The 14,205-nt window shown below is 37.8% G+C and overlaps 1 protein-coding gene across 2 annotated transcripts in view; it reads left to right on the forward strand.

The window, feature by feature from the left end:
* LOC136266061 (protein sidekick-1-like) overlaps positions 1-14,205 on the forward strand; it is a 71,993-nt gene that overhangs the window by 26,499 nt on the left and 31,289 nt on the right. For both annotated transcript variants that reach the window (XM_066061024.1, XM_066061029.1), the window contains exons 2-3: positions 1,262-1,347; positions 1,692-2,000. In XM_066061024.1, coding sequence (XP_065917096.1) covers positions 1,272-1,347; positions 1,692-2,000 — 385 coding nt within the window. In that variant the 5' untranslated portion in view covers positions 1,262-1,271. The remainder of the gene's footprint in view (positions 1-1,261; positions 1,348-1,691; positions 2,001-14,205) is intronic.

A 14,205-nucleotide genomic window follows, 5' to 3' on the forward strand; every position in this document is an offset into this window, starting at 1 on the left:
GTAGATACTTCAGCTACATCAAGTCATTCTGAAGAGAGTCAAGCTACATTTGCAAGTCACTCTGTAGAGAGTTCAAGTACAAACAAGTTACCTTGTAGAGATTTTTGTAACAAGCTAGTCTACCTGTAGGAGAGAAGACATGTGATAATTTTCATACAGTATTATTATTTTTGTAAAAAAAACTATCATAAAAATATTCACAGAAATTTAGCTCTTGATCTCCTTTCTGTGTAAAGAAAAAGACAAGTAAAAGAAACTCTAAAGTTGGCCATGGACTGGTGTACAAATCCAAAAAGAAATAATATCTGATCAAAAACAGCCAAACTGTGAAAAAAAGGGTATGGCCCCCAAAAAGCCAGGGTGAAAAAAGTTGTGAAATCAAAGAAAAATAGTAGGTTAATGGCTAAAAATTTAATGACAACAATTCATATGAATTTGTGTTGCCTAGGATTTGGCTACCACCCTGTAAAGAGTCCAGCTACAAACAAATCATCCTAGTGATATCAGATAAAAACAATTCACCCTATAGAAAATTCAACTACAAACAAATCACCCTGTAGATAGATCAGCTAGAAACTTGTAGAGAGATCAGCTAGAAATGGGTCACCCTGTAGAGAGATCAGCTACAAACAAATCACATTCAAACAAACAGATATCCCTGTAGAGAGTTCAGCTAGAAACAAGCCACCCTGTAGAGAGAATCCAGCTGCAAGCAAATCACCCTTTAGAGAGTTCAGTTACATTTCAAGTCACCCAGTAGAGAGATCAGCTGAAAACAAGTTATCCTGTAGGGAATAATTTGCATGTAACAATATCATTTGTATATTTACTGATAAATCAAAAATAGTTAAAGTATTAAAAAGCTGCTTTAAGCCTTTTTCTTCTTCCTGTAGTAAAGAAAAAAAGATAGGTTAAAAAAGCCACAAAGACAGCTATACAAAAAGAAGTGATACCTAATCCAAAACAGCCAAGCTGTAAAAAAAAGTGCGACCCCCAAAAAGGCTATGGTGAAGCGGCACCATATACACCTGAATTGTCATTAATAATTTTGCCATTAATCTATCATCACAGCCATTTCTTGGCTGCCACCTTGGATTTCACATCTTTTTTCACCATAGCCTTTTTGAGGGCCACACCTTTTACAGCTTGGCTGTTTTGGATAAGTTAGAACATCTACATGTATATACTTGTGTGTGCTTTGTTATGTGCTTTTTAACTTGAGGTGATGTGTCTTTCTATTGATTTATACCTCATGTACTAGGTTGAACACAATGCATCAAGTATCACAGTTGTTATTGATAGCAACTTTATTGGGAATCAGTGTAGTTGATGTTTCTACTCAGAATAGTAAGTACATATTGTAGCTAAAATCTCTACCTGCATGAGTTTCTGTAAGTTTAAAAGCTGCTTTTCAGGATGTTAGCAAATACTCAGTGTGACATCCTCAATTACAATATTATTAAATGTGTTTTGTGTTTTGTTAGCATTCCGTTATAGGCATACCTTATATCAGTAATATATTATGCAAGAACTATTTTAAAAGTATGATAAAGAGTGAATATGAAATTTAGTAGTACGTGTCCTTAGTGAGCATCTTCTATTAATTTTATTTTATGTGAGCACTAATACTGAATGTTCAGTAAATCTGCTAATCTAGTTTGTATAATTATAATTGTTGCTTTTGTTTGCAGTGATTACTTCAGGTCCAGAAGATGCTATAGTTTGCAAAAGAGGAGAAACAATATTTGATTGTGGATATATTAGTGATTCTGCTTTATCATGGTACATTAATGGAACCACAAATCTTTTGAATAGACGCACCATTGAAGATAGACAATCTGGTTTTCCTCTTGAATGGCTAGTTAATGGTAATGACACTAACACTACCAGACTGAGAGTTGGTCCAGTGGATGACTCACTCTGTGGTAATACAACTTTTCAGTGTGAAATTCAATCGGGTTCGCCTGTTCTTAGTCGCGTTGCCACACTAGCAGTCATTGGTTAGTCCTTAGTGTTAGTTACTATTGAAGTGTTACATATATATATATATATATATATATATCAAGACACACGGTAGTGTGTCGTGCGGCCCAAGAAGCCGGCGCGCCACACCCGTGAGTATATTGACAGGAAGAACGAAAATGTCATTTTCATACCTTTGTATCTCAGTGATCACTTATCCGATTGGAACCAAATTTGCTACACAGTTGCCCGCCAGCCAGGGGAGTCTACATTCCACATTTGAAGGAAATCGCTCCAGCCATTTCCGAGATACAAGCTGCCAAAGTTTCGTTTTTTTTCTTCTTCGTTTTTTCTTCTTCGTCTTTTCGCACACTTGCAAAAATTGCTATAACAAGCAAACGCGTACTCCGATCGCCATGAAATTGGCACACAGAAAGGGAGTCCAACGGCGAATCCTAGCATCAAATTTGGTACAAATCCGATGAATGGTTCAGGAGTTATGACCGATTATTCGCGTAAAACAAGATCGATTTGTTGTCACGCCTACAGGGTAAACCGCTTCATGGAATGAGTTGAAAATTGCTATGTAGATGGAGTAACCATCGTAGGAGTGCCTTTTGGTGGTTTGAAAGGAATCGAGATAAAGACCATGGAGATATGACACAAAACCCAACCTGTGTCACAATTACGCGATCGATTTTTACGGATAAAAAAGTATTAGTTTTCACGCCTACTAGGCAAACCGCTTAGAGCAATGAGCTGAAAATCGGTGTATAGCTAGAATAATCTTCATAGAAAGTCCTTGCAGTAGTACAGAAGAATCGAATTACAAACCACTGAGTTATGATTCTAAAGCCAACTCCGTGTAGCAAATGCGAGATCGAGATACTCTAATAGAACAGTCACCCTAATAGAGCATTCGGCTAATTTATTTACTCCATTATAGAATTTTATTACATCACAAGTTATTCTGTAGGGAGTTCAGCTGCAAACAGTTAATCTTATAGCCAGTTCAGCAAGAAGCAAGTCACCATGTGGAGAGTTAAGCAAATATATCACTATAGAGATTCAGAACATTGCAAGTCACACTGAAGAAAGTTCAGCTATAAACAAGTCATGCACCCTGTAGAGAATTCAGCTACACAGAATTCTGCTACACACAAGTCACTGGAGAGAGTTCAGCTACAAACAAATTACCCTTTAGAGAGATCGGCTACAAACAAATCAACCTGCAGAGAGATCAGCTACACACAAATCAACTTGTAGAGAGATCAGCTACAATCAAATCACCCTGTAGAGAGATCAGCTAGAAACTAGACACAATGTAAGGAGTTCAGCTACAAGTAAATCACCCTGTAGAGAGTTCAGCTAAAACAAATCAACCTGCAGAGAGATCAGCTACAAACAAATCACCTTATAGAGAGTTCAGCTACAAACAAATTACCCTGTAGAGAGTTCATCTACAAACAAATCAACCTGTAGAGCAATCAGCTAGAAACAAATCACCCTGAAGAGAGGTCAGCTACAAAAAATCACCCTGTAGAGAGAAACAAATCACCCTGAAGAGAGGTCAGCTACAAACAAAACACTTTGCAGAGAGTTCAGCTACAAACAAATCAAGTTTTAGAGTGATCAGCAACAAACAAATCAACTTGTAGAGAGATCAGCTACAAACAAATCAGCTTGTAGAGAGACCTGTTACACACAAATCAACCTGTAGAGAGATAAGCTAGAAACAAATCACCCTGCAGAGAGTTCAGTTACTAGCAAAACACCCTGTAGAGAGTTCAGCAACAAAGAAACCACCATGTAGAGAGATCAGCTACAAACAAATCACCTTATAGACAGTTCAGCTACAAACAAATTACCCTGTAGAGAGATCGGCTATAAATTAATCAACCTGCAGAGAGATCAGCTACACTCAAATCAACTTGTAGAGAGATTAGCTACAAACAAATCACCCTGTAGAGAGATTAGCTAGAAACTAGACACAATGTAAGCAGTTCAGCTACAAGCGAATCACCCTTTAGTGAGTTCAGCTACAAACAAATTACCCTGTAGAGAGATCAGCTACAAACAAATCAACCTGTAGAAAGATCAGCTACACACAAATCAACTTGTAGAGAGATCAGCTACAAACAAATCACCCTGCAGAGAGATCAGCTAGAAACTAGACACAATGTAAGGAGTTCAGCTACCAGTAAATCACCCTGTAGAGAGTTCAGCTAAAACAAATCACCTTATAGACAGTTCAGCTACAAACAAATTACACTGTAGAGAGATCGGCTACAAATTAATCATCCTGCAGAGAGATCAGCTACAAACAAATCAACTTGTAGAGAGATCAGCTACAAACAAATCACCCTGTAGAGAGATCAGCCAGAAACTAGACACAATGCAAGGAATTCAGCTACAAGCAAATCACCCTTTAGTGAGTTCAGCTACAAACAAATCAACCTGCATGAGATCACCCACAAAAACGAACCTTGTACAGAGTTCAGTTACAAACAAATTACCCTGTAGAGAGATCAGGTAAAAGAATTCACCTTGTAGAGAGTTCAGCAGCAAAGAAACCACCATGTAGAGAGTTCAGCTGCAAACAAATCACCCGGTAGAAAGATCAGCTAGAAGAAGTCACCTTGTAAAGAGTTCAGTTACAAAGAAACCACCATGTAGAGTGTTTAGCTGCAAAAAATCACCTGTAGAGAGTTCAGCTAGAAACAAATCACCCTGTAGAGAGATCAGCTAGAAGAGGTCACCTTGTAGAGAGTTCAGCTACAAAGAAACCACCACATAAAGAGTTCAGCTGCAAATAAATCACTTGTAGAGAGTTCAGCTACAAAGAAATCCCCCTGTAGAGGGATCAGCTAGAAGAAGTCACCTTGTAGAGAGTTCAGCTACAAAGAAACCATCATGTAGGGAGTTCAGCTACAAAGAAACCACCATGTAGAGAGTTTAGCTACAAACAAATCACCTATAGAGAGTTCAGCTAGAAACAAATCACCCTGTAGAGGGATCAGCTGGACGAAGTCACCTTGTAGAGAGTTCAGCTACAAAGAAACCATCATGTAGAGAGTTCAGCTACAAAGAAACCACCATGTAGAGAGTTTAGCTGCAAACAAATCACCCTGTAGAGAGACCAGCTAGAAGAAGTCACCTTGTAGAGAGTTCAGCTACAAAGAAACCATCCTGTATATAGTTCAGCTACATTTCAAGTCACCCAGTAGAGAGATCAGCTGCAAAAAAATATCCTGTGGGGAATAATGGGCATGTAATAAATATATGTATATAATTTGTATAATTACTAATAAAATCAAAAATAATTGAAGTATTACAAATCTTCTTTAAGTTCTTTTCTTCTTCCTGTAGTAAAGAAAAAAACACATGGGTTAAAAAAGCCCCAAAGCCAGCCATAGGCCGGCTTTGCAGTATACAAATACAAAAAGGAGTGATATCTAATCAAAATTAGCCAAGCTGTAAAAAAAGGTGAGGCCCCCAAAAAGGCCATGGTGAAAACAGATGTGAAATCCAAGGTGGCGGCCAAGAAATGGCTGTGATGGTAGGTTAATGATAACATTTTAATAACGACAATTCAGGTGAATTTTGTGCCACTTGGTCTTGGCACCAAATTCACCTGAATTGTCGTTATTAAAATTTAACCATTAACCTACCATCACAGCCATTTCTTGGCCGCCACCTTGGATTTCACATCTTTTCACTATGGCCTTTTTTTGGGGCCGCACCTGTGTGTACAGCTTGGCTGTTTTTGATTAGATATATATATCAAGACACACGATAGTGTGTCGTGCGGCCCAAGAAACCGGCGCGCCACACCGTGAGTATATTAACAGTAAGAAAGAAAATGCAATTTTCACACCTATGTAGCTCTGTGATCCCTTATCCGATTGGAACCAAATTTGCTACAGACGTGCCGGCCAGTTATGGGAGTCTACATACCAAATTTGAAGAAAATCGGTCCAGCCATTTCCGAGATACAAGCGAACAAAATTTCGTTTGAATTTCTTCATTTTTTTCTTCTACTTCATTTCGCACACTTCGCAAAATCTGCCATAAAACACGAATGCATGCTCTAATCGGGCTGAAATTTGGCACACTTGAAGGGCTCATTAAGGCAGATCTCAGTACCAACTTTGGTAGGAATCCGATGGACATTCACCAAATTATGATTGATTTTTCGCGAAAAATAAGGTCGAAGGTTTGTCACGCCCACAGGGTAAACCCCTTGAAGGAATGAGTTGAAAATTGCTATATAGATGGAGTAACCATCGTAGGAGTGCCTTTTGTGGTTTGAAGAGAATCGAGATAAAGACCATGGAGATGTGACACAAAACCCAACCTGTGTCACAATTACGCAATCGATTTTTATGAATAGAAAAAACTATTAGTTTTCACGCCTACCAAGCAAACCGCTTAGAGCAATGAGCTGAAAATCGGTGTGTAGCTGGAATAATCATCATAGAAAGTCCTTGCAGTAGTACAGAAGAATCAGATTACAAACCACTGAGTCATGATTTGAAAGCCAACTACGTGTTGCAAATGCGAGATCGAGATATTCTAATAGAACAGTCATTCTAATAGAACAGTCACCCTAATAGAGCATTCGGCTACGTTTATAACTTACTCCATCAAAGAATTATATTACATTGCAAGTTATTCTGTAGGGAATTCAGCTGCAACCAGTTAATCTGATAGACAATTCAGCTACAGGCAAGTCACCCTGTAGAGAGTTCACCTAGAAACATATCACCCTGTAGAGAGATCAGCTAGAAGAAGTCACCTTGTAGAGAGTTCAGTTACAAAGAAACTATGCACCATGTAGAGAGTTCAGCTGCAAACAAATCACCCTGTAGTGAGTTCAGCTACAAAGAAACCATCATGTAGAGAGTTCAGCTGAAAAAAATCACCCTGGAGAGAGTTCAGCTACGAAAAGATCATCCTGTAGAGAGTTCAGCTAGACGAATTCACCCTGTAGAGAATTCAGCTACAAACAAACCGCCCTGTAGAAATATGAGCTAGAAGAAGTTACCTTGTAGAGAGTTCAGTTACAAATAAACCATCATGTAGAGAGTTCAGCTGCAAAGAAATCACCCTGTAGAGCATTTAAATCACCCTGAAGAGAGTTCGGTTGCAAACAGTTCACCCTGTAGAGAGATCAGCTAGAAGAAGTTACCTTGTAGAGCGTTCAGCTACAAAGAAACCATCATGTAGATAGGTCAGCTGCAAACAAATCACTCTGTAGAGAGATCATCTACAAAAACATCACTGTAGAGAGTTCAGCTAGAAGAAGTCACCTTGTAGAGAGTTCAGCTACAAAGAATCCATTATGTAGAGAGTTCACCTGCAACCAAATCACCCTGTAAAGAGTTTCAGCTACGAAAAGATCACTCTGTAGAGAGTTCAACTAGAAGAAGTCACCTTGTAGAGAGCTCAGCTACAAGAAATCACCCTGTAGAGAGTTCAGCTGCAACCAAATCGCCCTGTAGAAAGATCAGCTAGAGGAAGTTACCTTTTAGAGAATTCAGCTACAAAGGAACCATCATGTAGAGAGTTCAGCTACAAACAAGTCACTCTGTATAGAAATCAGCTAGAAGAAGTTACCTTGTAGAGAGTTCAGCTACAAACAATTCACCCTGTACTGAGATCAGTTTGAAGAAGTCACCTTGTAGAGAGTTCAGTTACAAAGAAATCACCATGTAGAGAGTTCAGCTACAAACAAATCACCTGTAGAGAGTTCAGCTACAAACAAATCACTCTGTAGAGAGATCAGCTAGAAGAGGTCACTTGTAGAGAGCTCAGCTACAAACAGATCATTCTGTAGAGAGATCAGCTAGAAGAGGTCACTTGTAGAGAGCTCAGCTACAAACAATTCACCCTGTACAGAGATCAGCTAAAGAAGTTACCTTGTAGAGAGTTCAGCTGCAAAGAAACCACCATGTAGAGAGTTTAACTATAAACAAATCACCTTGTAGAAAGATCAGCTAGAAGAAGTCACCTTGTAGAGATTTCAGTTACAAAGAAACCACCATGTAGAGAGTTCAGCTACAAACTAGTGACCCTGTAGAGACATCAGCTAGAAGAAGTTACTTTGTAGAGAGTTCAGCTACAAAGAAACCATCATGTAGAGAGTTCAACTACAAACAAGTGACCCTGTAGAGACATCAGCTAGAAGAAGTTACCTTGTAGAGAGTTCAGCTACAGTACAAACAAATCCTGTAGAAATATCAGCTAGAAGAAGCCACCCTGTAGAGAGTTCAGTTGCAAAGAAACCACCATGTAGAGAGTTCAGCTGACCCTGTAGAGACATCAACTAGAAGAAGTTACTTTGTAGAGAGTTCAGCTACAAAGAAACCATCATGTAGAGAGTTCAGCTACAAACAAATCACCCTGTAGAAATATCAGCTAGAAGAAGTCACTTTGTAGGGTGTTCAGTTATAAAGAAACCACCGTGTAGAGTGTTCTGTAATAAATATATATATATATATATAAAGAACTTTGCGTGGGAGGTTCAAAGCAAAAAAGTGTTCTAAATTTGCCATAAAGGCACAAGTGTTCTATATTGGGCAGTTATAGAACACTTCAATAGACCACAGTTCTATATCAGGTAGTTATAGAACTGCCAGGTCTATTTTGTAGGCTGATAGCCTACTTTGAGTGAGTAATCACTCATTTTGGTCAGTACAACCAATCAACCAAGCCAGTGTAGGCTGGTATCCTGACTGTGCTGGCTGATCAGTCAACCCAACCAGTAAGAAGAAAACCACTGGATTTTATTTATAGACACACTTGAAGATTTCGATGATGGTTTCTTGTGGTCAGCAGCAGTGAACGTTCTTAGTACGTTTTGCTCACATAAAAGGACGAGTCCTAGGAATATTACGGAAATATGCTTATTAATATACCACAATCAAAAACTTTACGTGTTGAGAAGACGGACTAGACTCATAAAACGACTAATGAAGGCGTAGCACAGTGCAACACAGGCGAAACACAGGCGCAATGCCTATTCTACCGATGATAACACTCCTCCGTGAGTTTCTAATTGTTTCGTGTGTCTTGTGTTTACCTCAAGTTGACAGTTCTCTATACCAGATAAAGCACTGCCTTTTGCTCGTGCTATACGCGAAATATAGCACTCAAAGAGTGGTCTCGAGACGAAATATAGCACTCGGCTTCACCTCGTGCTATATTTGTCTCTCGCCCACTCTTTTCGTGCTATATTTCCAGTATAGCACTCGCGGCAGTGCTTTATCTAGTACATATATATATATATATATATATATATATATATATAATTTGTATATTTACTGATACAAACACAAAAAGAAATGAAATCTAATCAAAAACAGCTAAGCTGTTAAAAAGGTGCGGCCCCAAAAAGGCCATGGTGAAAAGAGATGTGAAATCCAAGGTGGCGGCCAAGAAATGGCTGTGATGGTAGGTTAATGGTAAAAATTTTAATAACGACGATTCAGGTGAATTTTGTGCCAGGCCAAATTCACCTGAATTGTTGTTATTAAAATTTTTACCATTAACCTACCATCACAGCCATTTCTTGGCCGCCACCTTGGATTTCACATCTGTTTTCACCATGGTCTTTTTGGGGCCGCACCTTTTTTTACAGCTTAGCTGTTTTTTGATTAGATATATATATATAGGTACTAACTAAGTTTACTTGAATTGTGTTGGTTATTCTATTTAAGTACTTTGTTCTTGTTTGTAGGAATAATTTTTTATTTCACAGAGAACTGCATTTTTCTAAATCCTGATTACAAGTTCTATCCTACCTTAACATTATCATTGTTTTAAACCTACCATGTATACACTAGGGTTATCATGATTAATCAATTAATAGATGGAAAAATATGATCTATTTATTACAACAAAAAATTGGAATTATTAACTAGAGAAGGGACCATAGCTAAAGTACTGAAACAAGTTGGAGTAGTGCACCAAGATACCATAATGGAAATACACAGTAGGGATATAACACTTCTTATTGTTTTACTGTGATTTAATATCATGGACTACTCCAGCTTGTTTCAGTGCTTTTTATCGATGTGTTATGGTCCCTTCTCTAGTTGAAATTTTTTTGTGTACTTGTTTGTTAACTTTTTTTATAAAATATAATTATTATGACTGGTGAACCCACGCATACCATATCAAAAGAAAGAAATGGCACAGTGCACCCCAGCTATCAATTATCATCTGAAATGATGACGCTTAGTTGTCAGTTGTGTTCAACCTATTACACAGCATTATAAATCAAGAACTGTTTGAAAAGCACCTCTGCAATCAAAGTAGCCACTATAAAAATATGGATGAGTTCCGTTACGAAGGAAAGCCATCATGTGTTACCGCACCTTTCGCTGTCAGCCAAGATGAATGGGACACAAAGGAGGACACTGATAAGTCCATGAAGAATCCATTGTATGTACTGCAGTATGCCAAAAGGCACGTGTCTGGTTGAAGCGATGTTGAACAGTGAAAAAATCAAGCCCATAGCTTTAGCTGTTATTGAGTTACACATGTCTGAAGGAATCAGTCAGTCAGTCAATTACTCAGTCAGTCACTAGAAAATTCTGTTTAATATTGTTTTTGAAATTCCAAAGCAACTTGTTGAAAGCGTTTTGGGTCAATCTGAAGGCTTGTTTGGGCTTAGTTTTACCTAACCAATACTGCCTCATCGTCGTCGTCGGGGACAAGTGAGACTGGTTTTTGGGTGATGTTTTTTCATGGGCCAAACCCAAACATTTATGGTCCCTACTATACAGTACTATTGTACTGTATGATTCTATGTACTGATTTTGTAATCAATTAATCATGTACATGTAGTATATAGTATAATAATACATGTCATCATATAGTGAGTAGCTTGAAGGGAGCAATTTTTATTGTTTTTAATTATAGTAAAAGCAAAATGTAATATAATGTTGTACCAATAATTAGGATATACTGAGTAAAAACCCAACTTGTTGAATAATTCTGCTATTGAAATATCTGGATTTGCGAGTAGGAATATCATTGTTTCGTTTCTCTAACATGAGACAAATGTGAGTTTTGTTTATTTGTTTACATTGCAGTAAAACATGACTTTATTGTTGACGTTTCTCAGCTTGAACAGCCTTCTCGCTTAATGGCATGGGTGTATTTACAGTAGGCCAAAACTATAACTTGATGATTGTCCCAGTTCATGGTAAATAGAAAGACACAGGTCCCAACTCTGTAACTTGAAATTTACAATCGATTATACAAACTCTAGTAGTTTTTCCCCTTATAGGCACTGTAACAAATCAATTGTTTTGCTGTTCTTGTTGTCTATTGCTATAACTCTGAAAGCACTTACCAGATAAGGCTGAAACTTCAACATCTCAAATGTTGATTATTCCCTCTAGACTACAAAAAAGTCACAAAATGAAGTTCAAGACAAGTTGGGTTTTATTGAACATGTTGTGTGTCTATGGGTATCCGCCGAATCACCAATAGAGCATGGTGACAGGAGTGATTTCTCTGCTTTCATTTACATTGTTGATAGAGTCATATCAGATAGCTCCACCAAAGAGATTCACCTTCTCCAACACGTAGTCATGGCCACAGTGGGCCAGGCGGTTTGAACGATTTTGTCTAGCATCTGAACTGTCTAAAGAATATGCTAGCGTATACCATGGTCGACGCTGCGGAAGATATTCTCTAGCCTTAGTGATGAACAGTAAGAGTCTTACAAAACAGTGTTGGCAAAGTTTCATGGATATTTGTTGGTGGTGGTGCCAAAAAGCAAAGGAAAGGTACTTATAGGTGTAGATTTAACTAATGATGTTGGGAAAAGTACATCCTTCCCTCTGTCGAACAGATACTAGCCCAACTCCAAGGTGCCCAGGTGTTCTCTAAACTAGATACCAATGGCAAATTAAGCTTTTTAGAGAATCAGCATTTTTAACGACGTTTATCACTCCAATGGGAGGTTTTGCTTAAGGTTACAGTATAGTCACGGGCAATCATTCAAAATTTTGAATGCCTATCGATACTTTTTGAGAAGCCCATAAAACCAGTCTAGCAACGTGAAAAGTTTTAAATGAAGATGAAGCCCTTCATATTTAATCTATATTATAAGACTGAAAAGCCGTCCGTCCATCTGTCTGCATTCCATTTGATGTCAGGCATGTACTCTTGAACCGCTGCACGTTTCGAAGCGTCTTTGTGTGACTGTTTTGGATTAGATATATATATATATCCTTGTCTTGCAATTGTTAGTTAGTTCTATATTGTGATATACGTTCATATCGTGACATAAACCTTGGTGATTATGATATAGAATTTTTCTATATTGTGGTAGCACAAGAATCCTTTACGTGGGCACCCAATGTATATAATTAGGTCACATGCAGCAGGAAATAGTACAGGACATGACACGACACATGTCAAGTTGTTAACATGTACTTTGCTATTGTTACTCCTTAGATTCAATAAATTAAAAATTTTGATTGTGGGTTTTAAATATTAGAAACACTCAAATAATTCACAGTTTTTCATTCAAACATTCGAATGCCCAATTCTAGCATTTTTTTATGCACTAAAAATAATACAGTAAAGGACAGTAATTAAGAACAAGAAATGTGGTTAGCATTACGTAAAAATAATAAACTACATTTCAGAAGGCTCAGTCTCACAGGTTGATAGGTTAAAAATCTATGTAGTTTCCTATTAATACCTGGTTTAGCAGTTATCAACAATTCTAGGTGGCATTTCCCAAGGAAATGCCCTCGGCCTGCTGTTCTTTCTGGTATACACTAATGAATGCCAGCACAAGATAATAATGGCTATTTGCTACAGTTTGTTGACGATATCTGCCTAATATGCTCTGGAAAATCACCTTCCATTGTTGGGAATCTGTTAAATGCTGACCTACAGTCACTATCAACATGGATTCAGGACAGTAAAATGTAAAATTAAAAAAAATTTGTATCATGTGGTTTTCCACCAGATTAAGGAATATAACAATGCCTCCAGTTGTAACACCTCTGTCACATCTCAGTACACAAAAGTAACATTTAACACCACCTTGAATTTCTCCTCCTATGTGACGAATGTCTGCTAGAGTATAACTTATTATTTATACAGCATCAATTATCATAGAAAGATTTTGCCAACACAGATATTATTAAAGATGCTTGTAGAGTCACTTAGGGGACGCTCATTATCCAACAATTCAGGTGAATTTTGTGCCAAGACCAAGCGGCACCAAATTCATCTGAATTGTCGTTATTAAAATTTTTACCATTAACCTACCATCACAGCCATTTCTTGGCTGCCACCTTGGATTTCACATCTTTTTTCACCATAGCCTTTTTGAGGGCCGCACTCTTTTTTACAGCTTGACTGTTTTGGATTAGATTTCACTTCTTTTTGTATTTGTATCTTTGGGACTTTTTAAACCTATCTTTTTTTCTTTACCACAGGAAGAAGAAAAGATGAAGCAGATGTACTTTAAATATTTCTGATTTTATCAGTAAATGTACAAATTATATATCCATGGTGGTTTCTTTGTAACTGAACACTCTACAAGGTGACATCTTCTAGCTACTCTCTCTACAGGGTGAATTGTTTGTAGCTGAACTCTCTACAAGGTAATTTCTTCTAGCTGATCTCTCTACAGAGTGATTTGTAGCTGAATTCTGTACAGGTGATTTGTTTGCAGCTGAACTCTTTACAGAATAGTTTCTTTGTAGCTGAACTCTCTAAAAGGTAATTTCTTCTAGCTGATCTCTCTACAGGGTGATTTGTTTATAGCTAAATTCTGTACAGGTGATTTGTTTGCAGCTGAGCTCTTTACAGAATGGTTTCTTTGTAGCTGAACTCTCTACAAGGTAACTTCTTCTAGCTGAACTCTCTACATGGTGGTTTGTTTGTAGCTGAACTCTCTACAAGGTAACTTCTTCTAGCTGATCTTTCTACAGGGTGATTTGTTTGTAGCTGAACTATCTACAAGGTAACTTCTTCTAGCTGATCTTTCTACAGGGTGATATGTTTGTAGCTGAACTCTCTACAAGGTGACTTCTTCTAGCTGATCTTTCTACAGGGTGATTTGTTTGTAGCTGAACTATCTACAAGGTAACTTCTTCTAGCTGATCTCTCTACAGGGAGATTTGTTTGTAGCTGAATTCTGTACAGGTGATTTGTTTGCAGCTGAACTCTTTACAGAATAGTTTCTTTGTACCTGAACTCTCT

This window comes from Dysidea avara, chromosome 1 (genome assembly GCF_963678975.1).
Source record: "Dysidea avara chromosome 1, odDysAvar1.4, whole genome shotgun sequence".
Taxonomy (NCBI): domain Eukaryota; kingdom Metazoa; phylum Porifera; class Demospongiae; order Dictyoceratida; family Dysideidae; genus Dysidea; species Dysidea avara.